The sequence below is a fragment of the Monodelphis domestica genome, chromosome 1 (genome assembly GCF_027887165.1).
Source record: "Monodelphis domestica isolate mMonDom1 chromosome 1, mMonDom1.pri, whole genome shotgun sequence".
In the NCBI taxonomy this organism is placed as follows: Eukaryota; Metazoa; Chordata; class Mammalia; order Didelphimorphia; family Didelphidae; genus Monodelphis; species Monodelphis domestica.
The window spans coordinates 374,718,421-374,745,723 of NC_077227.1; the positions used below are offsets into that span (position 1 = coordinate 374,718,421).

General features: G+C 39.0%; 1 protein-coding gene across 2 annotated transcripts in view; it reads right to left on the reverse strand.

The window, feature by feature from the left end:
* The window catches only part of SLIT3 (slit guidance ligand 3), an 821,799-nt gene that overhangs the window by 646,039 nt on the left and 148,457 nt on the right, over positions 1-27,303 (reverse strand). For both annotated transcript variants that reach the window (XM_001380272.4, XM_056811560.1), the window contains exon 4: positions 23,645-23,716. In XM_001380272.4, the coding sequence (XP_001380309.1) occupies positions 23,645-23,716 (72 nt within the window). The remainder of the gene's footprint in view (positions 1-23,644; positions 23,717-27,303) is intronic.

Here is a 27,303-nt window from a genome sequence, read left to right on the forward strand (position 1 = left end):
CCTTGACCGTCATGCTGATGGTCCTGCCGACAAGGTCCTTAGCCTTGTTTTCAGAACCTGAAGGGGGAATCTCCTGGCTGCTGATCAGCCGGGGGGGTCACCTGGCTTCCTAAATTTGACCATAGCCAATCCCAACTTGTGCACATGTGTGCAGCCACTTTTATAAGCCAATGGAAACAATGCCTCCTTTCCTTCCACCCAGCCAAATTCAATCCTAACACCACACAGAAACAAAGGCCCTCCACTAGCAGTTCCATGACTTGAAAAAAATGCTACCAGGAGCCAGGGGTCTGGATCTGATGAGACTGCTGAGCCAACACACATTCGCCTGCAACAACTGGCTCTGGCAAGGCTTGTGGCCTCCATTCTCTCTCCCATAAGGACACCATATGGGTTTCTCCAGCTCTAGCTTAATGGCACCAGCAACAAAGGGCATGAAATAAGCCTTTTATCACCCAAGCTGCCCTTTCCTTCAGTTCTCCTCCTGTAGCATGACAAACATTTGTTATGTTTCCGAAAATGATAAAGCTCACTTGGTGCCGCTCCATGAGTGGAGGCCACAACTAGTGGTGATTGAAGAAAAACAAGCCCTGCCTCTTTTCCTCTTGAAGTTTCTCCAGGATGGCTGCTCACACTTTCCCTTTCAGCAGCTTTCCTGGGGAGAAGAGGCCCAGTGGAGTCCTCCCCAGGGGACTCTAGTTCTTCCTCCCTTCCTATACTAGAAGAATGCTCAATCTCAATAGTACTCAGACTCAAAGGGACCTAGGGAAACAGCTTAAGGTGATCTTATCATCAACTTCTTTGGTTCTTGGGCAATAGAGTGGTAGGAGGCATGAATAAATGAATGAATGAAAAAGCATTTCTTAAGGAGTGACTTAGTAACAAACACTGTGATGAGTGCTGGAGATACAAATAAAAAAGTAAAGACAGTCCTGCCCTCAAGGAGCTTACATTCAAGATAGACTTCTTAATTTTTTTGTGTATGTGCCATGAACCCCATCTGTCCCTTTTGGACAGTCTGGTAAATCTATTGATTTCTTCTCTGAATAATATTTTTAAATGCATAAATAAAATATACAAGGTCATAAAGGAAACCAATTATACTGAGAGAGTTATCTTAAAATCATAATAATAATAATAAGTAGAATTGACTTAGCATTTTAATATTTGAAAAGCACTTTAGAAATATTATCTTATTTTATATTCCCAATAATCCTGGGAGACCAGGTTTATTTATTATCTCCATTTTATAGATAAGGCAGATAGAAGTTAAATGACTTGCTCAGAGTCACACAGGGAGTAGTAACTGTCTGACGCCATATGTGAACATGGGTCTTCCTTACTCCAGTCAAGCCGCCTTTCAGGTGGGGGGAGACAAGCCAAACATAGAACGTTCAGATTAAGAATAGCACACACAGGGGAACAGTGACCACGGAGACATATTTTGGTTCAATGACAGAAAATCGTGTCATGATGTCTGCCCAAAACAACCTGGAAAGCAGGTTCCCTGGAGCCTGCTTTCTTTGAGTCCGGCACCAACTTTAACCGTACAGAGTTGGACCAAAAAGTCTTTTTGCATTGCTGAAATCCTTGTCCCTCATTTAGGAAGCTGGAGATGTAGATTTATGGGGATGACAATTTGTTTCACATAATTCTGTCAGTAATTACACCAACTTCTACCGGCAGCTATTAGGTAAATGATTTGGCCCAGTCCCCCGAGTAATATTTTTCCCCCACTGAAATAAATGGAGGGTGCACTTCTCTCCCATAAGTTAAGCATATTACTTGCCTCATCACACAAGGCAAATGTGGTGTGCTCGGAGCTATTAGTCTATCACTGCAGTGATCAGACGGCTAGGAGCCAGAAGTAATTTACAACGAGGGAAGTAAACAGAGCCCCAATAAATAAGAACCACAGACTGCGCTTGTGGACTGCGAGGATTAAGTAATGAGAGTATCTAGGAAGAGATTTAGGGTGGAGAGAGCCTGGACCAGAGCAGCTTCCCAAAGAGGAATCAAATGATATCACTGGAAAGGCATATTGCTGAAAGTGCTCATGCTGAGTCAGGTAACCATGGCTCTTCCCCAGGGAAGGGCCACCCTCCTTAGTGTAGCAATTTGGGGTTCCATACTGACGTCTGGCTAATTAGGATGAGGGAACTGGCCAAATAAATGGGGTGAGTATGAGGTACAAGGATACTATTGGTCTGGGTAATATGTCCAACTCACTAGTGTAATTAGCTGGATTACAAAGGAGAGATTTCTTTTTTCTCCCTCTGGGGAAGAAAAAGTAAGAGTCGCCATCTAAACAGATCTAAGACTCTGGAGAAGGAAATTCCTAAGAAGGGAAAGCAAAGGCTACACAGAGTTGATTACTAAGGACTTCTTGGATTTTTGAAGGTCTGGAAAATAAAAGCTCTGAGACACCCTTCCTAGCCACCTTCCACCACAAACATCATATTGGTTTATCATCTTTAGTCCTTAAAACTAATCTCCACATCATTACTTCTTCCTTTTTTATGAATGGCACCATCGTAGCTCTAATTAGTTACTCAGGTTTAAAACCCCCAGGGTGATCTTGTACTCTCTCTCCTCAATCAGACTAAAAGAAGCACCAAAAACAGTCCATGCTTACTTTACAGAATCTCTAAAATTCTCCCTTTCCTTTCTATTCCCATTAACCAAGTTCTGTCTTTTATTTCATTTCTATCATCTGAACTAATGCAAGTATCTGCTAACAGATCTCCTTTCCTTCATACTCTGTTCTTTACTCTACCTAGAATGTATCTACCTGTTCCCCTATGGCTCCACAGACTATTCCAGTAAGTTTTGAAACAATTCTCCACTCTACCAAACCTAAGCAAATTTCATGCATGTTCTCCCCAAAATTCACCACAGCAATGATGGAAACCATCTATGAAATGTAGTGGAATGCTTCCTCACTTTCTGCCAAAATCCATCCCAAATATACCAGTGAAGCCCTGGGGTAGTCTACCCATCATCCTGTATTCTCACCATAAGACCCTCTAATCATTTCTTTCTAGTCTATGATTTCTTCATGACATCTTTTATTCCTTTCCTTCTCTGGTATATATAACTAGTAATTAGTATCTATGGAAAATGAAAATGAAAAGATAGCTTATCAAAGACTTTTTATCATAAATGTTTGGTTTTTTTTTAAGTAACATCTTATCTACTAAATTACAAACTCCTCAAGGCCTTGGATGATATTTTAGTTATCTTAGAAAGTATCAGAATCCCTAGAAAATATATTCACATACACTTATAAATATGTATGTATATTTTATGGTTTATAAAATCATTTCCTTGCAATAACATCGTAAAATATCCAGTAAAAGAATTAGGTTTCCCATTTTACTGATGAGTAAACTGAGTCTTGAGGGGGATGTTAAGTGATTTGTCCAAAGACTGGGCACTAAGTATTCTTTTAGATGCCAGGGTAGACTCCCCTTATTCAAGAATTAGGGATGTTTGGATAGGAATTAATGGCTACAATAAAAATGCCAATATATTCTTCAGAACTTTATGCCCACAGAGTTTATGACAGTTTTGTTTTTAATTACTGATTGGAGGGGGAAAAAGGAGACTACATCTGTTCTCACAATTGTTAATATATCACCCATCCCTCACAGTTCTTTCTAGCTACTGCTATTGATTCAATTAAATTCAACAAATATTTGCGAGGCGCCTACCCCTTGCAAACACTATGCAAACCCCTTGCAAACCACTAGGAATATAAAAAACAAAAAATAAAGGAATCATGGCCTTCAGGAAAGCTCATTTTCCACTGTAGGGTAGGGAGTGAACATAAGTCAGCAAATTTAAACTTTCTATACCAAAGAGTCAGCATCTCAAATGGATCTCTGATCTCACTGATGGGACTATTCATAGGGAGACAAATTGAACCCTGCCCATCCTATGCCATATCTACCCAGAAGAGCTTTTTGAAGTCCTGAGGTTGTTCAGGATTGCCCCCCACCCCATATACAAAGTAGTTTCAACAAAAAGAGAGCCTTCAAATACAAAATAGCTTGGGAGAGGAGCCAGGGGTGGAGTGGATGGGGATGAGGGAGGGGAGGAATCATGAAAGGCCACAGGTGAGACTCCTGAGGTGTGGAACTGAAAAAAGCAAACTCTTAAAACACTGAAAGACCTACAAAAAATTATGAAGAGTGAAAGGAGCAAAACCAAGAGAACACTCTATACAGCAACAGAAATATTGTTGGAAGAATGGCTAGTGCATCCCCATTCAGAGAAAAAATGATGAATAGAAACAAGCAAGACATAGATTTATACATCCATAGATATTTTTGTCAAATGATGCCTTCTCTAGGGAGGAGAGGGAGTTAGCTGAGAATTTTAATGTAAAAAGCAAAGAAATAATTAATTTTTTTTTAAAGAAAGAAGCAAGGGATTCTATATGGTGGAAGTGAAGACGCTGTGGCTTTCAGACCTTGGGGCACAAAGGTTAGAGATGGAATATCTGTTAAGGCAAATAGCTAGTTAAGCAATCTTCATCTGCCCATTCTTTATGCCAGAATTTGATGCTGAAAGTATCCAGCCAGGTCAGCCTCATAATTTCACAAGTAAGGAAAGAGATCCAGGGAGATAAAGGGTAAGGTCACACAGGTAATTAGTAGCTTAAGAGGGATCCAAGATAAGTTCTTCCAACTCCAAATTTAGTGTTCCTTCCCTATCCCAAATGGCTGCTCTATAACTCTACTTGCTAGTGACAAAAGCTGGATTTTGGCAGAGCACAGGGAGGCACATGTGTGTTCAGAAATTCTTCCATCTGTCTAGGAGGGAACAACAACAAAAAAAGGCAAAAGCAAAGCTTTGATTCATTTTTTCCTCCATCTTTTAAAAATTTTTTTAAAGGAAATATGTTGCTGTTTTTAAAAAGAAGGGAAAAAATGGCCCATTCGGGGCTATGATTTTTGGTGTTGCTTGTTTTGAGACAGAGCCAAATGCCAGTTTATGGTTTCCCCCAACCCTGTAAAGGGAGAGGCCCAGAAAGAGCAACAGTGGGGACAGATGGGTACAAATAAACCCACTCAGTTGGACTTGAAGAATTATCTGATGATCAATCTCTTGTTTTAACTATGATGGGTTCTTTCAGTTGGAAATCACAGTGGTTTGAGGAGGTCAAGTTCCTTCTGGTCCCAGGACTCCAGATGACATTTCTAATACCAACAAAGGTCTCAAAAATGAAGGCCAACTAAAAGTATCTCTAGGTCAATGAAACTTATTCCTGCTTCTGGAAGCACAACATAAGTATTTTTAATGGGTCAATAGGATGATTTTTTTATAAAAGCAGTTTGGTGCCTATTAGTAATCCATAAACAACCCTTATTAAATATCTATTAGTGCAAAAGAAAGACACAATATGGCATTGGACATGAACAAGATGCTGAATCCAACACTTCTACAAGCTGTGTGACCCTAAATAAGTTATTTAATCTCTCTGAGGCTCAGCCAACTCACTCAGACTGTTAAGAGATAAGAGGCAATTTGTGTGTATCCATAACATGGAGACATGTATGAGGTGCTGCGAATATAAAGACAAAAAGTGAGACAGTCTTCCAGATTCTCAAGGATCTTTGATTCTATTTGTAGCATAGTGGATAAAGGAATAAGTCTAGAGTCAGGAATGCAATTGAGAGATGATTAAGTCTTTCAGTAGAGAGAGAGAAAAAAAAGTGGAGACCTCTCTTCTCAAAGAGGGGTTCAGGGGAGGCATTTGCTACCTGTGTGACCCTGAGCAAGTCACTTAACCCCTATTTTTCTCAGTTTCCTCATCTATAACATGGGGATAATAACAGCACCTACACCCCCCTGAGGGTCATTGTGAGAATCAAATGAGAGAATAACTGCCAAGCCCTTAGTACAGGGCCTGATGCTGGCACTCAGTTAAGTTCTATAGAATTATTATTATTATTATTATTATTATTGTGGTGGTTGTTTTATTGTTGGTATCAAAATGATGACTGTTATATTATTATTTTGATTCCTTGATGGAGCCATGATCTTAATCAGGAGTACTCCTTTTCTTGGTACAGGTCACAGCCCATTCAAGCATCTTTAGGCTATGTGAGAGCTATCCTTGTTTTTGTTTTTCTATGATCCTCTCCAGTGGATCGATCCAACATGCTGGAGGTCTTCATCTGCTCTCTAAAATATTTTGTGGGTGCCAGAGCAGCCCATGACCCATTACCAGCTGTCATTAGCTCACCTCTTTTTTCTGGTCATCCTCACCCTTGAACACCTGCTTTATAATGCCTCTCACGAATTCTCCATCAATCAATGAACATTTATTAGATGCCTACAATGTGCCAGGCATTGTGCTAAGCACAGGGAATATTAAAGAAAGGCAAAGGACAGGCCCTGCTCTTAAGGAGCTCCCAATCTAATGGGGAAGAAAATATACAAACAGCTATATCTGATCAAGTAGTCATATACATGATGACCTGGTAATAGCCGACTGAGGGAAGGCAGCCTTGTCTCTCTCTCCCACTGAGGGTCCTGGTACTTGGATTTCCCTGTATCTTCTTCTTCATCTTGAGTAGTAACAAAAAGACCCAGAGAAAATATTTCCTGGAGCACCTCATTTCTAAGGTACCACTCAAGGAAATGACAATATACATTCATACAGGTAAACGATAAGTACTTATTAAGCACCTACTACGTGCCAGGTACTGTGCTAGATGCTGAGGATACACTGACTCTTGTCATCAGCATTTGCCTAGTTGGCTCACCACCTTTTCTGGCCATCCATGAAGTTGCCTTTAACAGCACTCATGAGTAAGTAATTGTTGATAACAACAGTATTATTGTAGTATTGTTATTAATATTATCATTGCTGTAGTATAAAGTGATCTGATCTAGGAGTCCAAAACTCAACATTTGAAATCTAGTTCTTTATAATATGGGGAAATCTTCAGTCTTAGTTACTTTTCTTTTTTTTTTAACCCTTACCTTCTGACTTGTAGTCAATACTGTGTATTGGTTCCAAGGTAGAAGAATGGTAAGGGCTAGGCAATGGGGGTCAAGTGACTTGCCCAGGGTCACACAGCTGGGAAGTATCTGAGGTCACATTTGAACCTAGGACCTCCAGTCTCTAGACCTGGCTCTCAATCCACTGAACCACCCAGCTGCCCCCCTTAGTTTCCTTTATGATAAGATTAAAAGGCATAAATGAATGTCCCTTCTAGTTCTTATAATCCTATGATTGTAAATGATCTCTAGGTCCTATCTAGTCCTATGATTTTAATCCAATCTCACTGAAAATTCTACTTTGTCAAAGATCATCTTTTTAGGGTTGGAAGAGACCTTAGAGGTCATTGAGTCTGCCCATTTTACACAAGAAGAAATAAATGTTTAGTCATTTTCCTTCATTACCCCATTTGGAGTTTTCTTGACAAATATACTCGCGTGTTTTGCCATTTCCTTCACCATTTCAATTGACAGATGAGGAAACTGAAGCAAAAAAGGTTAAGTGTATTGCCAAGAGTCACACAGTTAGGATGTCTCTGAGGCCACATTTGAACTCAGGTCTTCCTGACTCCAGACCCAGTGCTCTACCTACTTCACCACTCAGCTGCCAGAAAAAAATAAGTACAGATAGGCTAAGTGATTGATTTGCCCTTGGTAACACAGCCAATAAATGGCAGAAGTGCAATCTGAAAGCAGACCTTCCTTACTTTTAACTCTAATACCATATCTGTTGCACCACATTGACTCTATTGAGATAAAAAGTTACTAAAAACCTACCATCCTGTCTATATATTCCAATGTGCTAGCTGTCAAAAACTCTATTAGTGTGTAGAACACTCATCTATGCCCTGACTTGAAAACTCTACTAAAAATCAAATACAAACATCTCATAGATCATGAAATTATGAGCCACTCTTCCATTGGTGGCTAATTTGTCTAAGCATGACAGCTTCACATGAATCAAAGCCTCAGACAAATTGGCCTATTGGTGTTAAAATTTGGTTTGTTTCTCATTTGAATCCATTAACTGAGGGTCATTTTGGAGCAAGGAAGGATTTTGCTTTGACTTAAAAAGCCTACTATCTGAGTTTGATTTAACCTTAAGGAAATAAATTCATTTAGAAATTTGTTCCATTAGGGGTTATTAACTTTTTAGAATCATGTATTCCTTCTCAGAAGGGGCAGCTGGGTAGCACAGTAGATTAGGGCATTGGACTTGGAGTCAGGAAGAGTCATCTTCCTGAGTTCAGACATTTACTAGCTGTATGACCCTGCGCAAGTCACATACAAGTGTCTCTCTCTGTCTCTCTGTCTCTCTGTCTCTCTCTCTCTCTCTCTCTCTCTCTCTCTCTCTCTCTCTCTCTCTCTCTCTCTCTCACACACACACACACACACACAGAGTCATCCTGCTTCTCTCAGTTTCCTCATCTGTAAAATGAACTGGAGAAGGAAATGGTAATCCATGATAGAATCTTTGTCAAGAAAGCCACAAAGAGTTAGACACAGCTCAAAAATGATTGAACACAACAACTTTTTGAGGTCATGGACCCCTTCTGAGAATGACATTAATAAAATACATACTATTAAAAAACAAAACCCAATTATAATGAAATAGTTATCAATTTTTTTTCAGAAAAGTTCACAGATCCCAGGTTACAAACTTCATTCTAGATTGTTGATTACAGTTTGATTCTGTTCCATATCCCTCCACTTAGTCAAAAGGGCTTTGGTCAAGGTGAATTTTCTGTTGTATTGAGAAGATGATCACATTCAAATATCTATTTGAAGTTATGGGTCAACATGAAGAACATATGCAGGTTAAAATTTTAAATTTTTAAATTCCATTTTAATATGATTTTCATCATTCACAGCTCTTTGAAACAAGTAACAAAAATAACATCTAATCCTCTAGCTGTCACCTCTTTTTAATTAACAAAAAGACCATGAATGTTTTAAAAAATTATTTTTCACATTTAATAGGGGAAAGAATAAAATATTATTTTTAAAAAACCAAGACAGTGAGAGAATGACTGAAATATAAAGTTTAGATCCCACACTGCCTTTGATGTTGATAGAACCACATGACCTGACAGGTTGTCAGAGAACCTAACTATGAATGGGAACTTACCTTGGGGAAGAGCTCTTTGGATCTCAGGTCTAGGATGTTGGGGGTTGTTCATTTGTTTTTGTTTTAGCAGGCAACTTATTTGAAGGAAAATAAAGAGAAAAGGGTCAGGGATGTAAATTCTCAGAAAACAGGGATCTAGGCAATGGTATCTAGCAAGAAGGGACATTCATCTTTTTTAAAACCATTTAAAACTCCAAACTGGAAGGTGATCCTAAAACCACAAAGGAGTTTATGTGCTTAATCCCAGTTGCCTAAAAGAGGTGACCCGAGATGGTGAAAATATAATTGGATTTAAAGAAGATCATAGATTTGATGATTCATGGAGTCATAAATTTGTAACTAGAAAGGAACTCAGAGTCTCTACCTAGTTCAAGCCCCTCCATTTTTAGATAAAGAAATTGAGTCTCTAAGAGATGAAGCAACTTGTCCAAGGTCCCACAGGAAAGAAGAGGTAGAGGTGGGATTTGAACTGAAGTATGCTAACTCCACAGTAGTACAGTGGCTAGAGTGTCCAGGCCTGGAGTCAAGAAGACATCTCCTTTAGTTCCAATCTGGCCTCAAACACATACTAGCTGTATAACCCTGAGCAAGCCACTTAATGCCATCTGCCTCAGTTTCCTCATCTGAGAAAAAGAAATGGCAAGCCACGCCAGTGTCTTTGCCAAGGGGATCATGAGGAGTAAGACATGATTGAAAAACAATTCGATTTCTAACTTCTAATGTTTCTATCTTTCCAATCTATGCCTTTAGTAGTTCAAGTCCCAGATCTACCACTTAGTAGCTGTATAACTATGACAAGTCAACTTAATTTGTAAGAGAATTCAGTTTCCTCTTCTATAAAAATGGAGGTAATAATCCACTAAGACTGCTTTGCGTAAAATGCCTTGTAGGCTATAAAATACTAGGTATCATTAGCTGTAAACTATTTTATATCATTAGTCAATCAGATATTTACCTATCACCTGATACTCAAAACACTGCACTGGTGTGCAAGAAAATACAAGGCTTTTTCCCCCTACCCTCAAGGAACTTATGATCTGAGAAAATAAAATATATAATTGTTTCAACAGTTCAAAGGTCCACATACTGAGAACTAAATTAGCATGTAATTAGCATATAAATTAGTATATAATTAGTATATAATAGTTAGTATTAGAAGGTCAGGAATGAGTGATTAGAAAAGCCTGAACAAAAGAGCTGAGTCTTAAGCTAGCCACTGAAGGATTCTCACCTCTGACTCTCAAAATCTCATTCCTTCAAGATTCTGCATAAACACTACCTTGTACAGGAAGCCTTTCCTGATTTCCATGGATTCTAGTGCCTTCCTCCACATAAATAACCTTTTGTCTGTTATGTTTATTTTTATCTATCCTATATTTGTGTGGGAGTAAATGATGTCTTCCCCAAAAGAATGCATGCTTTCTGAGGGCAGGAACTATTTCACTTTTTCTTTGTAGCTCAAGCACCTAGTATAGTGTCTGGCACATCACACATGCTTGTTGACTAAATAGAGTTCAGATAAGCAGAGAGGAGAAGGCATTCTAGGATTGGAGGGTAGCATGAGCAAAAGCTGGGAACAGAAATTTCCATGAGGTGTTTACACTGTGGCCAGAGACTAGAGGAGTCTGGCACAGGAGCCAGAACTGTTGTAGAGATAGATAGACTGTAGAGCTCTTTCTCTGGAATCCTAGATTATCTGGAGATCTCTATACGCCTCATTCCCAAAAACTTTCTGTAAAATTGAAAGAAAAAAAAAAGGCAAATTCTCACTGGGTTCATCAGAGGCTCTGTCTTCCGCCTTTCTATGGCACTACTTTTCTGGTCTCATTAGGACTAATGACTTACCATCCTTCACTCCGATTTAAATAAAGGAAGTGCTGTACACAGGGGAGGGAGGTTCTGCAGAGAGAGAGCCATTAGTGAGGGGAGCCATAACCATTATTTCCAAAGATAATTCTGCTCAATATGTTTGACCCTTGGGAGCAGACGGTCTACAATGCCCAGGTTTGATAAATGGAATGAATGTCACCCAGAAGTCTCCTGGCTGTGAGTCTGACCTATGAACATCTTTTCTAGAAGGGAAAAAAATCCTTCCCTGGAGACCAGCAGGCGTTCGCTGTAATAATTTACTTTCTTACACACAGACCTACTGCTGCCATGTTTGCCCACTAAAACTACAATTATGAGACATGGAAACAAAAGACCTCCTCACACCCCATCCTGACCCCTGCTATTTTGCCACACCATTGCTCAATAATTCTGGCTAATTTAACAGTCAGTATCTCACACTAAAGTCAAATTATATCTTAGTTTCAAGTCAGCAGCCTGGGAGAGATCTTCATCTGCTAGGGGAGAAGCGGGGTGGAGTTGGAATGAGAATATTAGCAGAATTTATGAACTGGTATTTATTTCTACCAACATTGCTATACTCATTTGATAAAGGTCGGGGCACCTAGAACATCAGGATCTACTGCTTACAATTTGATAAAAACCCAAATGAAAGAAGATTAAGATGGACCAGTTCTTTTCCATGAGAGTGTGAGAGTTTGAGAATGTGTGTGTGTGTATGTGTGTGTGTGTGTGTGTGTGTGAGAGAGAGAGAGAGAGAGAGAGAGAGAGAGAGAGAGAGAGAGAGAGAGAGAGAGAGATTCTTTTAATGAGCTGCAGAAACATCTCCAAAAGTCCTGTCTAGATTTCATTCAGAAAACAAGTAACTAAAAAGACAAGTCCAGGGACACAGAGACATAAATGAGAGGGCTAACTCAATAGTGTGAGATTGCACTTAACAGTGGGGAGATTTTTGCTATTTAATTGCTTGATATGCAAAATGGAGAGCATGCTTCTACTAAATATAATTCATTACCCAAAGGAGGTTGAGCAGACTCAGAGAAGGATTGGGAGAAAAAAGAAACAAAGTGAATACATTAAAATATTATTCTAAAACATGAATCAAAAACTTGAAGCCAAGACACTGAATTCAGGCAAAAAGCATGAAATTTACTTAAATGTCTCCATTTTGGTTTAGTTTGGACCCCAACATGTTATCATAGTTTTGCCATAGTTAATATTGTGTCAACACTTTCATTACAAGCCCTGATTTCCAGGTGTTTATAACTGAGTTGTAAATCTAGCAGCAGAAATTTAGCTTTCGAGTCTTTGGATGGAGAGATCATAAGAAAGCCAAAATAAAGTTGGAAGTTGTGTGAATTGGGGTTATAAAAGAAGTAGTGCACCAACTCGGAGAGTCTTTATTTCCCTGGAAGGATAACAAATGTTTCTAGACACTGAGAAATGGTTGGTTCAGGGGAAAGAGGGCTACACCAGTCATAAGAAGACCTGGCTTCCAGACTTACTAATTAGATTTGTGACTAAGGACAAGTCACTTCATCTCTATGGGGCTTCATTTTCCTCACCTTGTAAGATCATAGATTTAGAGCTAAAAGGGACCTCAGGAGCCTGTTAGTTCAGCATCCTTGTTTTACAGATGAAGAAACTGAGGTCTATAGTAACAAAGTGAATTTGTTTATCACCAAATGTGTAATGACTGGCAGAGCCAACATCTGAATTTGGGTCCTCAAATTCTTGATCCAATGCTCTCTCAACATCTGTCTCTCCTTCCTCATAGGGTTCTTGTGAAGGTTACAAGAGACTATATTTGAGGACCTGCTCTCAGATACTTTCTTGCTGTGTGACCCTGGGCAAGTCATTTGATCCCACTTGTTTAGCCCTCAATGCTCTTTTGCCTTAGAATGGATATTTGTAGCAAATCTAAGACAGAAGGTTGAGAGACAGGCAGACAGACAGACAGATGGACAGATAGGGATGAGAGAGAGAGACAGAGACAGAGACAGAGACAGAGAGAGAGAGAGGTTATATTTGTGAAACTCCTTTAAAAACTAAGGATCCAAACATAAGCCAGGGTAACAAGAGCAATTAAAATTTCCTGTTCAATATAGTGCAACAACAGGCATATTAAGTTTAATCATTATAAGTACCTGTGAAATATAGAGAATTTAAGTCTGGATTGCTATATCCCCTTCTTGTCTCAAAAAAAGAAGCTGATATTATTTTTTAATTCATGCCTCTTCCTGGATATTTTCTTTCTTTTTTTTAAACCCCTTACCTTCCACCTTAGAATCAATACTATATATTGATTCCAAGAAGAGTAGAAGGGCTAGGCAGTGGAGGTTAAGTGACTTAGCCAGGGTCAAACAGCTAAGAAATGTCTGAGCTCAGATTTGAACCCAGGTCCTCCCATCCCTAGGCCTGGCTCTCAATCCACTGAGTCACCTAGCTGCTCCCTTCTGAATATTTTTAATTCCTGATACAGACACTTACAAAGGAGAGAGAGAATATGGACTTCATTGTGGAGATGAAGGCCAAATCTCTTGTTCTCATTTTCAGCAACTAAAGTTTACCCTTGAGTGGATTCTTGAAGAGTTCTGACCCTTAATTTGGGAACTCTTGGGGATAATTCACAAATTCTGGCTAGGCTGCCCCTCCGCAGAATTCTGGGAGTAGCACGGTATTCTACAGAACAAGATTCAAAGCTGGATGCTTCCAGCTCTGCAGGTGGGATTCAGCCAAAGAAGTCTGAGAGGGATCCAAGTGGCCACAATCCCATGTTCCTGCCCTCTAGGTCCAGACTGTCTTTATTTTTCCCTTCTGTGTTTTCCATACAACATCTCAGTAGCCCTCGAGCTTTGGGCACGCACTGTAGAGGCTTTATTTATCATGAACGATGAACAAATCTCTAGTATATAACTCAGTCTCCCCAGTGCCACAGTTTCTCTTCTCTGGACACAACACATGGATAGAATCAACAAAAACTTGGCAACCCCCACCAAACTTCAGAATGTAGTCTTAATAATAGCAATAATAACAAAGCACTTTATTATTACATGGCAGGCATTATATTGAGCACTTTACAAATATTTCTTTTGATCCATTACCATAATTCTAGGAAGGTGCTATTATTCCTTCCATTTTACAAATGAGGAAATGAGGCAAACTGAGGTCAAGGGGCTTGCCCAGGGGTCACCCAGCTACTAAGTGTCTGAGGCTGAATTTGAGCTCAAATCTTCCTGACTCCAGGCTTGGTGCTCTATTCACTGAGCAACATAGTTGCCTAAACAAATCTATATTGGCATACTTTGTTTTTATATCACTTATATTCTCCAATGTATACCTTCACCTTTATTTTCCCAAAGAACCTCCCCTTATTAAAGAAATTTTAAAAGACATGTATGGAGCAAAGAGGAACCGTTGATTAAAACTAACTCATGTATCAAAAATATCTAACATGTTTAGTGTTCCAAATCTGTAGCCCATCCTTCCCCTTCAAAGAATCAGGGTTAAGGGAATAGGTATCCTCTACATTTGGAGCCAAACTTCATCATTATAATTTTGAAGCATTCCATTCCAGTGGTTTTATTATTTCTTTTTCCATTGACATTGTTGTCATAATTGTGAATATCGTTTTGGTTCTACTTCCTTCCCTTTGCATCAGTTCATATTAGCAAAAGATGTTCTTTCATCATACTCCAGACATCTGCCAGATGTTTGGTCTTAGTCCATTTTCTTTTTTTTTAATTAATTTTTTTTTTGCTGAACCGTCATAAGCAATAATGAACGTACAAAGAAGAACAGAAAAAGGATTGTATATGAAAATATGAACCTCAGTTATGTAGACGTGCTTTAAAGATCCTTAATCCATTTTCCGAAGACCTTGCTCACTTAAAGAAGATAAGGGTGCAGAAGAGTTCAGCTGCTGGAGACAAGACTAAATCCAACTTCCTAATTCTTCCACTGGAGCTCTATTCTAGGGTATTCTCTTAAAGAAAGCTCTTTAATATGAATCCCCTCTCCTCATACAACAAGCTGATTGACCCTTGGGTTTGGCTGGTGCCATACTATCAACCAAGAGTTGTGACTTCCTTTAAAGAAAATTTCCCTTTTCCCGGCTACTCTCTTTTAGCTCATTGACATCATGAGCAAGAGGGCAGTGACAAGATTATGAAAATGATTAACATTGAACACCCTTCTTCAAAAATTCATCTTGGAACCCCTACCAAGAAAACAAGCTAAAACCCTCACCTTGCAAACCAAAGAAAATATTAAATCCATGAAATCACTCAAGTTGCCCTTCCAAAGGATAGGGAGACTCAAAATGTTTTATGCAGTAACCTACAAGAAACTCATTTTGTGGGATGTTTCACATTCCATCCCATGGTTTATTCCCCCATATATCCCTGCCACTAATATCAACCAGATGTGGCAGTGAAGTCTGTGCAGAACTGTAAAAATTACAAGCATATTCTGTAATTCCAAAGCATTGTAAAGTCACAGCTAGCTTTTTTTTTTCTCTCCCACAAGCTGGTAGAAAGTTCCTCAGAACAGGGACTACCTGTTCATTTTGGAAAACACTTCTGCTGGTCCAACTGGCAATAAGAGTTTCCACCATGGAATCCAAATCTGCTTCCCATAAATGGATAAAGGAAGTCAGAGAGATTCATTTGTAAACATCCTGGTTGGGTCTATGAATTTTCCCTTTAAAAAAAAAGAAAAGAAAGAAAATGTTTCTGCCTCTAACACATCAGATCTCAGCTCTTGGATATGAGATGGGGATAAATGCAAAATCCTGAGCACCGATGTCTCGAAGATCCAGGAGAAAGCTGGTTGAAAAATGTATTTAATCACAAAGCGCCTCTTGGAGAATTAAAAAAAAAATTAACCACCATACCCAATGTAGACTGCATTTAGCTGAGTTCACAGTCTTATCAGGAAGGGAAATAGGTTGGTACAGAGGATAGAATGTAAGCCCTGGATTCAAGGACCATGGGTTCAAATCACCTCTGATGCTTACATATCTGTGTGAGCTAAAGCAAATCACTTAACCTCGTCAATTAAGAATCTGTGGACCTCAGTTTCCTCATTTACAAATCGAGAAGATTGGACTAGATGACCTGGCAGCCCCAATTCAGTAAACCTATGATAAAGGAGCTGAAGGGTCTGTGGAGATTATTTAATTCAATTTGTTTATATTATAGATAAGAAAAGCCAGACCCAGAGAAAGGAAGTGAGTCACTGGGTGAAGCCTAGCACAGTGACTGGTCCATAATAGGTATTTAAGAAATGCCTGTGGAATCAAACTGTATTAATACCTATACCAAAGTTTAAATCAATTTAGCAAGAAATCAATATATGAAGGGAAAAAAAAAACACTTAGGATCCAAAGCCTTCCCAGGGTAGTGTCTCAATATAAGAAAGGAGTTCATGGGGATTTAAACCAGAAAGAGCCCTAATCTAGTTTAATCCTTTGTTTTTACACATTGGGAAAATGAGGTTTTGGGCAGGTAGGTGTTGCAATCCATTCAGTACTAGGCCTGGATTCAGGAAGAATCGTCTTCCTGAATTCAAACCTGGTCTCAGACACTTATTAGCTGTGCGGCCCTGGGCAAGTTGGAAAACACAGAGGTGCACACACACACACCCTTTGCCTCAGTTTCCTCATCTGTCAAATGAGCTGGAAAAGGAAATGGCAAATCACTACAGTATCTTTACCATGAAAATTCCAAATGGGGTCATGAAGAGTTAGGCTCAAGTGAACAACAAAAATTAAAATATGGATTAGAAAAGGGCTTGCTCAAAGTCACACGGGTAAGTAAGCAGAACTGGGAACAAAACCTTCAGCTTTCTCCACACCCTTGTTCCCTAATACTTTGTTTTGGTTCTGTTATCTGTGCCAGGTTGTTGAGGTGCCATGGTGATAGTAGGAGTGAATCTGAAGGATAAATACAAAGATAGATAGTATGCCCAGTGTAACCCATTATCTATCCACACAAAGATTAAAGTTAAATCAGCCTTCAAGTACATGATGAAACTTGTAGCTGGTGAAGTCTAAAACAAAAGCTCACAGAAGAGCTGCCTGATAGTGGAGTTTGCTGTATTTACATGGGGCAGGGGGAAGCGAAAAATTAGACATCTTAAACTGAAGGAGGAATAATTTAAAGGATGAAAAAAAAAGTGGGGCAGCTAAATGGCACAATGGAAAGAGTGCCAGGCTTGGAGTCAGAAAGACTCATCTTCCCGAGTTCAAATCTGGCCTCAGACACTTACTAGCTGTGTGAACCTGGGTAAGTCCCACATTTCGTTTGCCTCAGTTCCTTCACCCACAAAATGAGCTAGAGAAAGGAATAACAAACCACTCCAGTATCTCTGCTAAGAAAACCCCAAATGGGGTCACAACAAGTCAGACACAACTGAAACAACTCAACAAGAACTGTGATTTTGGTAAACATCACCCAATCTCTACAAGGCAGTAAATATTCCAGTTGTGCTGCAACAGCAAGCATGCTATTATAATAGTAGGCCAGGGTAAAACCCTTAGGACAGGAAGAAACCCTTCTCTGCTTTCCCAAATTCCTAGATCACAACTGCAGTTGCCCTTATCTCTTCCATGGATTCTAACTACTTCAGGAGACTAAATTCGTATCATCCTCATCACCAACATTATCATTCTCATCCAACATTAGATAGCAACTATGATAAAAAATTACAATTGTTTTTCCTGCTGGATTCTCACATTTGTCTTAAAGCACTATATTTATAAAAAACAGCTCTGCAGAAACATGTATTATGTATTAGTCTGTCTTCTAGTTTAGCACAGGAACTTAAAGAAAAGTCTAAGATGGCTACAATGGGATACTAGATATTAAAAAAAAAATCCAAATATGAGAGTCATTCTTTCTTAGAACTGAGCCAAATCATTCACCAATATAAAATTTTCCTGGAACTAGGAGCTAATGGCCTTTAATTTTTTTCACTGGAAAATATAGTTTGCAAAGATAAAGGCTACAGTGGCCCTGGGGCGAAAACAGGCAGTTATTCTGAACATTGTTTGCAGCTGCCTAGTCTACCTTCCTGATTCCTCAAATCTTCCTGGACTCAAAGAAAAGGTGATCACTTTTTACCCAATTGACATTTTTAAAGTTCTTAAAGACAGGGACTTAAGAAAAAATGCACTCTTATATCCTAACATTAGCTTGAGTGAGTGATTATTCTTCTACAACTATTGAACAATCACTAAATGTTTAATGGACTCTTTGCAACCAACTCGAAAGAAAGCCAGGTGATTATGACATTAGATGTCTATATAGCTTTTTTACTAAGAAGTCAAATTATTAAAAAACATTCACAGACCAATTTGATAAGCCATTGTCTCTCCCATGTTCTTGAAATTATTGAATTTTAGAGGGCTGTTAATCACTATATTTTATACCTTACCTTCCACTATGTAAGGAATCTTCAGAGATATTAACCAATGAATTCCCAAATAACCAAAAATCCTTCTCCATCTAGTAGACTCTTTTTTATTGGAAGAACCAAGACTACATACAAAAAAAGGATAGAATTACAATATTTTTGAGCTGGAAAGGACCTGTTTACAGGGACCTGCCTATATTAGAGAACTATGAAACATTTGTCTCCCTAGGGCTCACAGTTTTGAAACCAGATGAGTTCCCTGTTGGAGAGAGGAGAAATGCCCCAGATGTCAGAAAGAGAAAGTCCTAAAGGTACTTATCCCAAACTTTCCAGACAGCCACACTATGTTTTTCACTCGACTTCTATGTAGAACCAAAAGCTTCACCTCTGTGGCTCTGGGTTCTGACTGAAGAGCTTCACCTTATCTTACTCTGTCTCAGGTCCATCAAGCCACTTTGATGGCTGGAACCGTCTTGCTTGATTACATCTATAACCCCAGAACTTAGCATAGTTCCTGGCACATAGTAAATACTCAAAAAATGTTCTCTCCATTCATTTATTCATATATTCATTTAAGATCATCTCATCCAATCCTATCATTTTACCAGTGATGCCTTGAGAACTAAAGTGGCTTATGAAAGAGACTGCCCATGGTTAGTGGCATACTCTTGACCTTGACTCATATTCCAGAAATCTTTTCCCAATGAATTCAAGATGATGGGGCTAATTAGCTGAAAAAGTACTGTGCAGTGTGTTGGCCAGTCCCTTCCCTCTCTTAAAAAATTAAACTTATAGCAATGGGCTGACTAACAGACTATGGTTATCAAGGGAGCACTTGATAAGGTGCCTGCGTTAAAGCTCTAGGAGAGCTAGCAGGTCACTTAAGTATAATTGGCTATCCCTTAATTACCATAGAGTAGACTTCAACCCATGGTGGGCAGTCATCTGACTTCTGCCCCAGTGATCTTTCCCCTTACCCATAAAGCCTGAGTAACAGGTGCTTCCCTCTTTCTGGTCTCATTGTTTTGGGGAACTTTACCAGTGAAATGAGTATATAACAGCCTAAAATGTCCACTATACATCCTGCACAGGTGTGAGCTAGTCAGGCACCAAGTATTTGTCAACCATCATGGTGCTCCCAACACAAGAGCCAGCATGAGCAATTCTAGCCCCTGGGGCAAGGATCATGAATCATGCCTGGATCAAGCAGTGGGAAAGATGCTCTCAAATCACCTTTGCAATTCTTAATATGAAAATAATGCAACTAGTAATTAAGAAAAACTCAGTTTAGTAGGAGGAGTAATTAATTACTATTGAGGCTTCCATGTTGTAGATGAAGCATATGTGTTAACTTTTCATGTGTTTTCATCCTCAAAATTTTGCTGCCAGGTGCTTTGCCCTAATAATAACTACCCAGCACTGTCTTCAAAACTTTTTTTCTCCTTAGAACTTCTGGCTTTCCACGGGACTTTGTCTTATATGACAGAGAAAAAACTTTTTGATTCTGGAAGTTTCTTTTATTCCTGGACTATTTCTCATGGCAAAAATATTCTCTTTTGTGGTTGTGAAGAATTGGATTTTGTGGTGGCAAAAATCTGGAAACTGAGGAGATGCTAATCAATTAGGGCATGAACAAGTTGAAGTATATGATTTTGATGGAATATTATTATTCTATAAACAGGATATTTTCAGGGAAAAAAAAAACAGGAAGACTTCTATGAACTGATGCAAAGTGAAGTGAGAAGCACCAGGAGAACACTGTGCACAGTGACATAAACATTCAACTCTGAATGACTTAAGCTATTTTCAGCATTACAAAGATCCAAGACGATTCTGAGGGACTTATGGATGAAACAAACATGCTATCCACTTCTGGAGAAAGAACTTGATGGAGCCTGAATGCAGATTGAAGCACACTTTAAAGTTTTTCTTTATTATTTCTGTCTTTTTGGTCTGTATTTTCCTGTCAACATGGCTAAAATGGAAATATTTTACATGACTGCATACATCAAGTCAATTGTCTTCACAAGGAGGGAGGAAGAGACGGGGAAGGAAATAATGTAGAACTCAAATGTTAAAGACTGTTTTTACATATAATTGGAAAAGATAAGATATTTGAAAAAAATTGCAAGTGCATCATAGAATTGCAAAAGAATGAGAGGTCTGAATAAAGAAGATTGTTACTGATGGGAAGGGTTAATGATGGATGTAGCAACTGAGTTATGGCTTTAAAATACAGACCCAGGAGTAGAAGCAGGATTGAGGAAGGCAACAGAAGCCATTCAAGTAAAAGCATAAGAGACAAATGAGCACAAGGTATAGGTGGGGAGGAAGAAGTAAAGGACAGTTCAGAGTAGCTGAGTGTAGAGGTCAGTTGGGGAAAGAGTGAAATATGGCTGAGAAGGCAAAGAGATTCAGGAAAGAGAGTATCTATGAAGATTAGACTTGTTAGGGGACATTTCACCAAGATGAGGGTCTGCACAGGTCCAAAAAAGGCCCACTTTCTTTTTTCTTAGCTTTTTTTCAATTACCAAACATTGACTTTCTTCCCAACCCACCTTGCCTCTCTACCACTTAAAAAAACAAACAACTTCTGATATGTATAGTCAAGCAAAAACGAATTCACACAGTGTTTGTCTGCAAAAAATATATGAGGGATACAGTTTTCCACTGAATCATGTGCCTAAATATCCCATTCAATGTTCCCAGGGTTGTCCATGCTCACCCTATATAGTATATCGGTCAATCTTCAAATAGAGACATAACTTAATTCTTTAAAAAGAGAAGTAAAGGCTTGTGAAATTCACTGAGGGTCATATTCTGTGAACTGTTCAGCTAATTATCCCACTTATCTTGACTTCACTGAAAATCAGAGCTGTGTTAACTGAGGGGCTGTGCTCTTTTGGATGACTGAAGTAGGGGACACGCATGGACAGATACACTCAGGTTTGGTCAGAAAGACAGAGAGAAAACAGAAGCTTGGTGCCAGCTTATCCCAGTAATTGAAATCTTAGGCTTCTTCATGCCTCCTGAGGAACCAGGGAACTAGAAATTGATTTTGGGAAGGCTGGGGGCTGTACTGTAGGGACCTGGTGACAGAATGAGCCTAAACCTTGCTCCCATATTGGAAAAGCATCACCAACTGCCTAAGAAGACCAACAAATAGCTCACTTCTGATCCTGGCCTGGAGGATGATTTGGGTGAAAAGTAAACAATTTTACATGTGCATTTGAGGGTTTCTTAAAATGTGAAAATCTGACTATAGATCGCCATCACACAAATCAGAACCAGCACAGAACCAGAACCAGGGGAAATGAGCACTGGATTTGGAATAGGAAGAATCAGGTTCAAATCTCACTTATGTCACTTACTATATGTGCAACAAGAAAATTCATTTAACCTTCCTTGGTCTCAGTTTCCTCACCTGCCAAGGATGGAGGTTGGGCTAAATGACCCTTGTGGGCTCTTCCAGTTCTAAGTCTGTAATTCTATAAACTATTCAGTCAACCTGAACAACAAAAAAACATATTCTCTTTGCTGAAAAGCCAATACTAAAATCACCAAATAAATAGCATATAATCTGCCCTAATTACATAAAAGCAGGATAAACAAGTGCAATGTAATCCTGAACTGAGAAACCAGGTTCTTGTGTGGAAATAATTTGTGGAAATGGATATACCGGAGAGATGAGGTGGAGAGCAGGGTCAGCTTACGCTGTTTTCTTGGCTCTGCTCTTAACTCAGCTTTTCCAGCTGAGTTAGAAACCCAAGCAGAGAGGACTCACATGTGTGTTCAAACAGCATGGGGGAAGGGGGCATGTGCATTGGCCCTCATGTCCAGCCAGCTGTGCAGGTAGTTCCTGAGTAGAAGACCATGAGGATGTCCCATAACCAGGAAGGTGTTGACAGAAAAGACTGAGTACCTCAGTAGAGAGAACACTGCAGGAGGAGTGCCTGACAAGATGCAGGTGTCGTTTTACTCGTGAAGAAGAATGTCTCTGTTCAATTTGGGTCCCCATCCAGGTCTTTCATGTTGGTACATCAACAAGGAAATTCTTTAATTGTGTGTTTGTATATGAATGTCATAATGCATGTGTGTATTTTTCTAACATTGATTTGGCTCCTAAATAAGTACAAGACATTGTCAGGTACTTGATGTTTCCCAAGTAAAATGAAATGATGTCTATTCCTCCACATATAATTTTATGACAAGTAAATACAAGTGGAAATGTACAAGGATAGCACAACTTTTTGGCCTCTCTACGGTGGCTATACAGTTTCACCAGCAAGGTTTCTAAGCAGTAAGACCATTTGTTATGTCACTAATAGAAAAACAGCAGAATAAAATTGATCTGTATGCAGCATCTGCTGAAAAATCCCCAATACAGCTAAGTCATGCTCTATCTAGTTCTGCTTTGTCAATGAAAAAAGTCACTAGGAGAATCCACATCAGAATTGTAAAATCCATTGGACGTTGCCACTACGCACTGACTGAGCACCCAGTCCCTCTACCTTGAAATGAGATTTCATTTCCAATTCCAGCCAGCCTCCCTGTTCACAATAACTCATACTGAATGGATGTACCCAGATGTTGCTTTAACTGATCATTTCTGGTGGGAATAAAAAATGACTAGCTGGCTCAACCATTCTTGCAGAAACCTCCTCTATATAGAGTATTCTGAGGCCACGAGATCACATTCTGAGATCTAGAAAGCAAAGTCTATGCCACATTTATTGCGCAAAAGGCAGGCGCTGTTCTCACTGGAAAGACTATGTGAATCCAGGTTCCACTCAAAATGTTGTATTCAAAGCAAGAGCTCTCCACAACCAGTGCTTTTTTGTTAACAAACTGAAAGCAAATCCCATAAACATGAGACATTTCTCTGCAGGCAGCTGGGCCCCTCTGGAAACCCTAAAGTACCTCACCCCACCCCACCCCCCTTAGCTAGGAGCATCCCACCATCACAAACGAATTATCACCATTGGCCTCTTAAAGCTCTTGAGCCCTGAGGGAAGCAAAGAGAAGCAAAGACTGATGGCTTCTTTATTTTCTCTCTAGTTCCATTTCCTTCAACTGGCAACACCTCACTGAACATTGGTCTGGCTTTTCTATTCAACAGATCCACCGCCAAGTATCACATGGCACAAGAGACTACCAACACGATGGCAAATGCATTATCCACACCAGCCGTAGTAAATAAAAGCACAGACTGTATATTAGGAATCAAACTATACTTACAATCTGGTTAACTTCAGGGTGTTCTGGAAAAGCAATTCTGGGAGAACTTGTAGTTTATTCTTGTTCAAACGCCTAAAGATAAAAAAATAAATACAGAATACAAAGAACCATTAAGGAAAAATCCACATAAAGGGAATCTTGTATACCCAGAGACTCCATATCAACCAATAATGACAAAATTAACAAGTAATTATTGAGAACTTCCTGTGTGCCCAGTCCTAAGCTAGACCCCATAAGAATTATAAAGTCATCACATTCAAAGAACTTCCAACCTCCTGGGAGAAATAAGACACAAATATAAAAAGATAAATGGCAACATAAAGGAGTATATTATCAGTGCCAAATGAGCGAGATAATATAGTGGAGTGGAAATACCACTAGATTTGTGGTCTGAAGACTTGAATTAGAATATGAACTCTGTTACTCACATGAACTGGGTGAAGTCACTTAGCATCTCTGGGCTCCCCCCCTCCCATCTATAAAATAATGGAGTTGACTCAGATGTTCACTAAGATTCCCTTCTAACTCTGGATCCCATAATTCCTTAAATGGAACCAAGAAGAGACACTACATTCATTTAAAGGAGGGGGCTAGGGGCAACTGGGTAGCTCAGTGGATTAAGAGCCAGGCCTAGAGACAGGCAGTCTTGGCCGCAGACACTTCCCAGCTGTGTGACCCCGGGTAAGTCACTTAACCCCGTTGCCTAGCCCTTATTACTCTTCTGCCTTGGAACCAGTAAGGGTTTTAAATAAAAAATAAATAAAAAAAATAAAAAGGAGGGAGCTATCCCTGTGGGCTAGAGTAATCTAAGAAAGTTTCATTGAGGAGATAAGTTAAGCCTTGAAGGCTGATGGAAGGCAGTTTGGGCAACATTTAGAAGATCTGCTTAAAGTTTTGTTTCATGAGAAAATGCTAGTGATGATAATACACTATCTGCCTCACAAAGGCATGGTAAAATGTGGGTTCTTCTACTAATCATGATAAAGTATTTGGATATAAGGTTGGAAAAATCCTTTGAATTCGGATTTTGGATGGCCTTAAATGTTCAACGAGAAGATGATGTTAATCTGAAGGCCATGGAGAGGTCTACCATCATTGCTTGCCATAATGAAAATGATGTTTAGGAAGATCAATTTGGTGGCTGTCCTATATTCAAGTATCTTCCACCATACTTGTAAATTCCATTAACCATAAATAACTATGACCTTGGTCTTTGCTACACCACAACTAGACCCTAACCTAGATCAAACAGGATGTTGGGTCACATTAAGGCGGATGTGCTTCTAAAAAAACAGGGAAGCAATAGTTCCTCTGCCCTGATTGGACCACATCTAGAATAGTCATGATCAGTACTGGATGCTAATAGTTTAAAAGCAACATTAATATGGAGAGTTCCCAGATAAAGGCACATAGGATGGTGAAGGGCCTTGGACCCATGTTAAATGAGGACTGCTTGAAGGAACTGGGCATATTCAGTCTGGAAAAAAGGACTCAGGGTGACATAACTGTATGCAAGTACTTGAAGAACTCTTATGTGGAGGCAGGATTAGACTTACTCTGTTTAGTTCCAAATGGCATTATCAGAAGCAATGGAAAGAACTTGCAAAAAGGTCAGTTTGGGCTTGATGTTGAAGAAAAAATCCCTAACAATTTAAAACGGGCTGCCACAAGAGGTGGTAGAGTTCCCCTCCTTGGACGTCTTTGAGGAAAGATTTGCAGGTTGTCCAATATGTTTGATTCCTTTCTTGTTGGTGTTGTTAGACTGGGATTTCTTTTACATATGGGTTGGAGCAAATGACTGATAAGGCCCCTTCCAACCCTAAAAATCTGTGATTATGTGAATCATTTGAACATAAGAGTTGAAAACAGAGATGTCAAAAATGCTTTTCACAACACTAGTGAGTGTATCATATTAAAATGTAAATGGAAAATATTTTAAATAAGTAAAAATACAATAAAACATAGCAGAAATACATTTTTATGTCAATATGTAGTATATAAGTATTCTCATATACAGATTATCCATCTCCTTCCCTTTATATTTGAGTTTAACACCACTGGTTTAAAAAACTAAAACTGCTTTTCATAAATACCTGTCCCATACTTCCTAAAGTCAATTATGTTCCCAGAACAATACAACATTGCTTGGTTTGTCCTCTAGCCCCAGGCATGAAAGTTGCTTGATTTGGCTGAAACTCATTTCAATTGATCTTTTTTTGGAGAGAGGGGGGCTGAAGGGAGAGCTTGGATCTATGACTTTATTGATGTGGAGAAGTCCTGGCATGGAAACTACCTTCACTAAATTTAAATTAACTTATTTTTTGTTTTTGTGTGTGTGTGACATCAAAGTTCCCAACTATCTCCCTCCCTCTCTTCTCCATACTAGAGAAGGCATCATATATAAAACTATGTCATGCATATTTCTATTTATTAGCTCTTTTTCTGTAGGTGGACATTTATAGTCATTGTATAAACAATATTTCTGATGCTACATATAACATTCTTTTGGTTCTGTTCATTTTGATCTTCATAATTTCATATAAGTCTTTCCATTTTTTATAATTAACTTGCTCATCATTTCTTACCACACAGTAGTATTCCATCACAATCATGTGCTACAATTTGTTTATGCATTCCCTGATTGATGTTCCAGTCAGAGTAACACTAATTCAATTGGCAATCCCTCTAGAACTAAAGGTCTTAAAGGGTGGTCTGCAACACCAATAGGTTAAGTGATTTCTCATGGCCATTGGGCATATATTAGAAGCATGATTTGAATCTATCTTTATGATACTAAGAATAATCCTCTATCTGCCACTCCATGTCGCCTCTCAGTAAATGAATTAATTAAAGAACTATTAATAAAGATTATACAAAATCTTGTACTGGGGGACAACAGATAAAAGTAACACATGTATTTGGAACAAAACTGTGGTTTTATTGCTATGAGAATCTACAGATGAGGAATTCACTTTCTGTCAATAACGCAGGATAAAGCCTTCTCTGAAACAAACATTCTTAAAGAGTTGCCCAGAATATTAAGAGTTTAAGTGACTTTCTTAATGTTATAAAGCCAGTGTATGTCAGAGAATCCACAGCTCTCCACTATGACCCCCTGCCCACTCACATGATACAGAGTAATCCATGATTTGTCCAAGAAGCCCATCCACTAAATGATTCTGCTATTCACAGCAATTTTTAAAATTCTATATTCATTCATTTTATAAAAGAGTACACAGATTCCTCTGAAACACAATGTAAGCTCCTATCTTTAAGAAGTCACTGTCTTCATCATTATGGTCTGAGACACATATCTAGGCTTACCTATGGTGGTGGCCACTTAATTATTTATAAGACTGTTAGCTTCACCTCTGGGATATCTTTATATTAGATATATTAGATATATATAATAATATATATATTATTATATTAGGCTTATGGATGATGAAAGAAGAGGCAAACACTAGACTAGAGTCTAGCTAGGCATGAACTGAGGCCCTTCTCTGCCAAGAAATGTTTATAGACACAGCCAGGTCATGTGGCTCCCATCTTGGGTCTGCAACACTTTCAAGAATCTCTTCCAGAAGGTGTCTGGTTTTTATCTCTGGCTCTCTGCCTCTCCTCTCTGTGTCTCTCTGTTTCATCCACACACCCCCCAT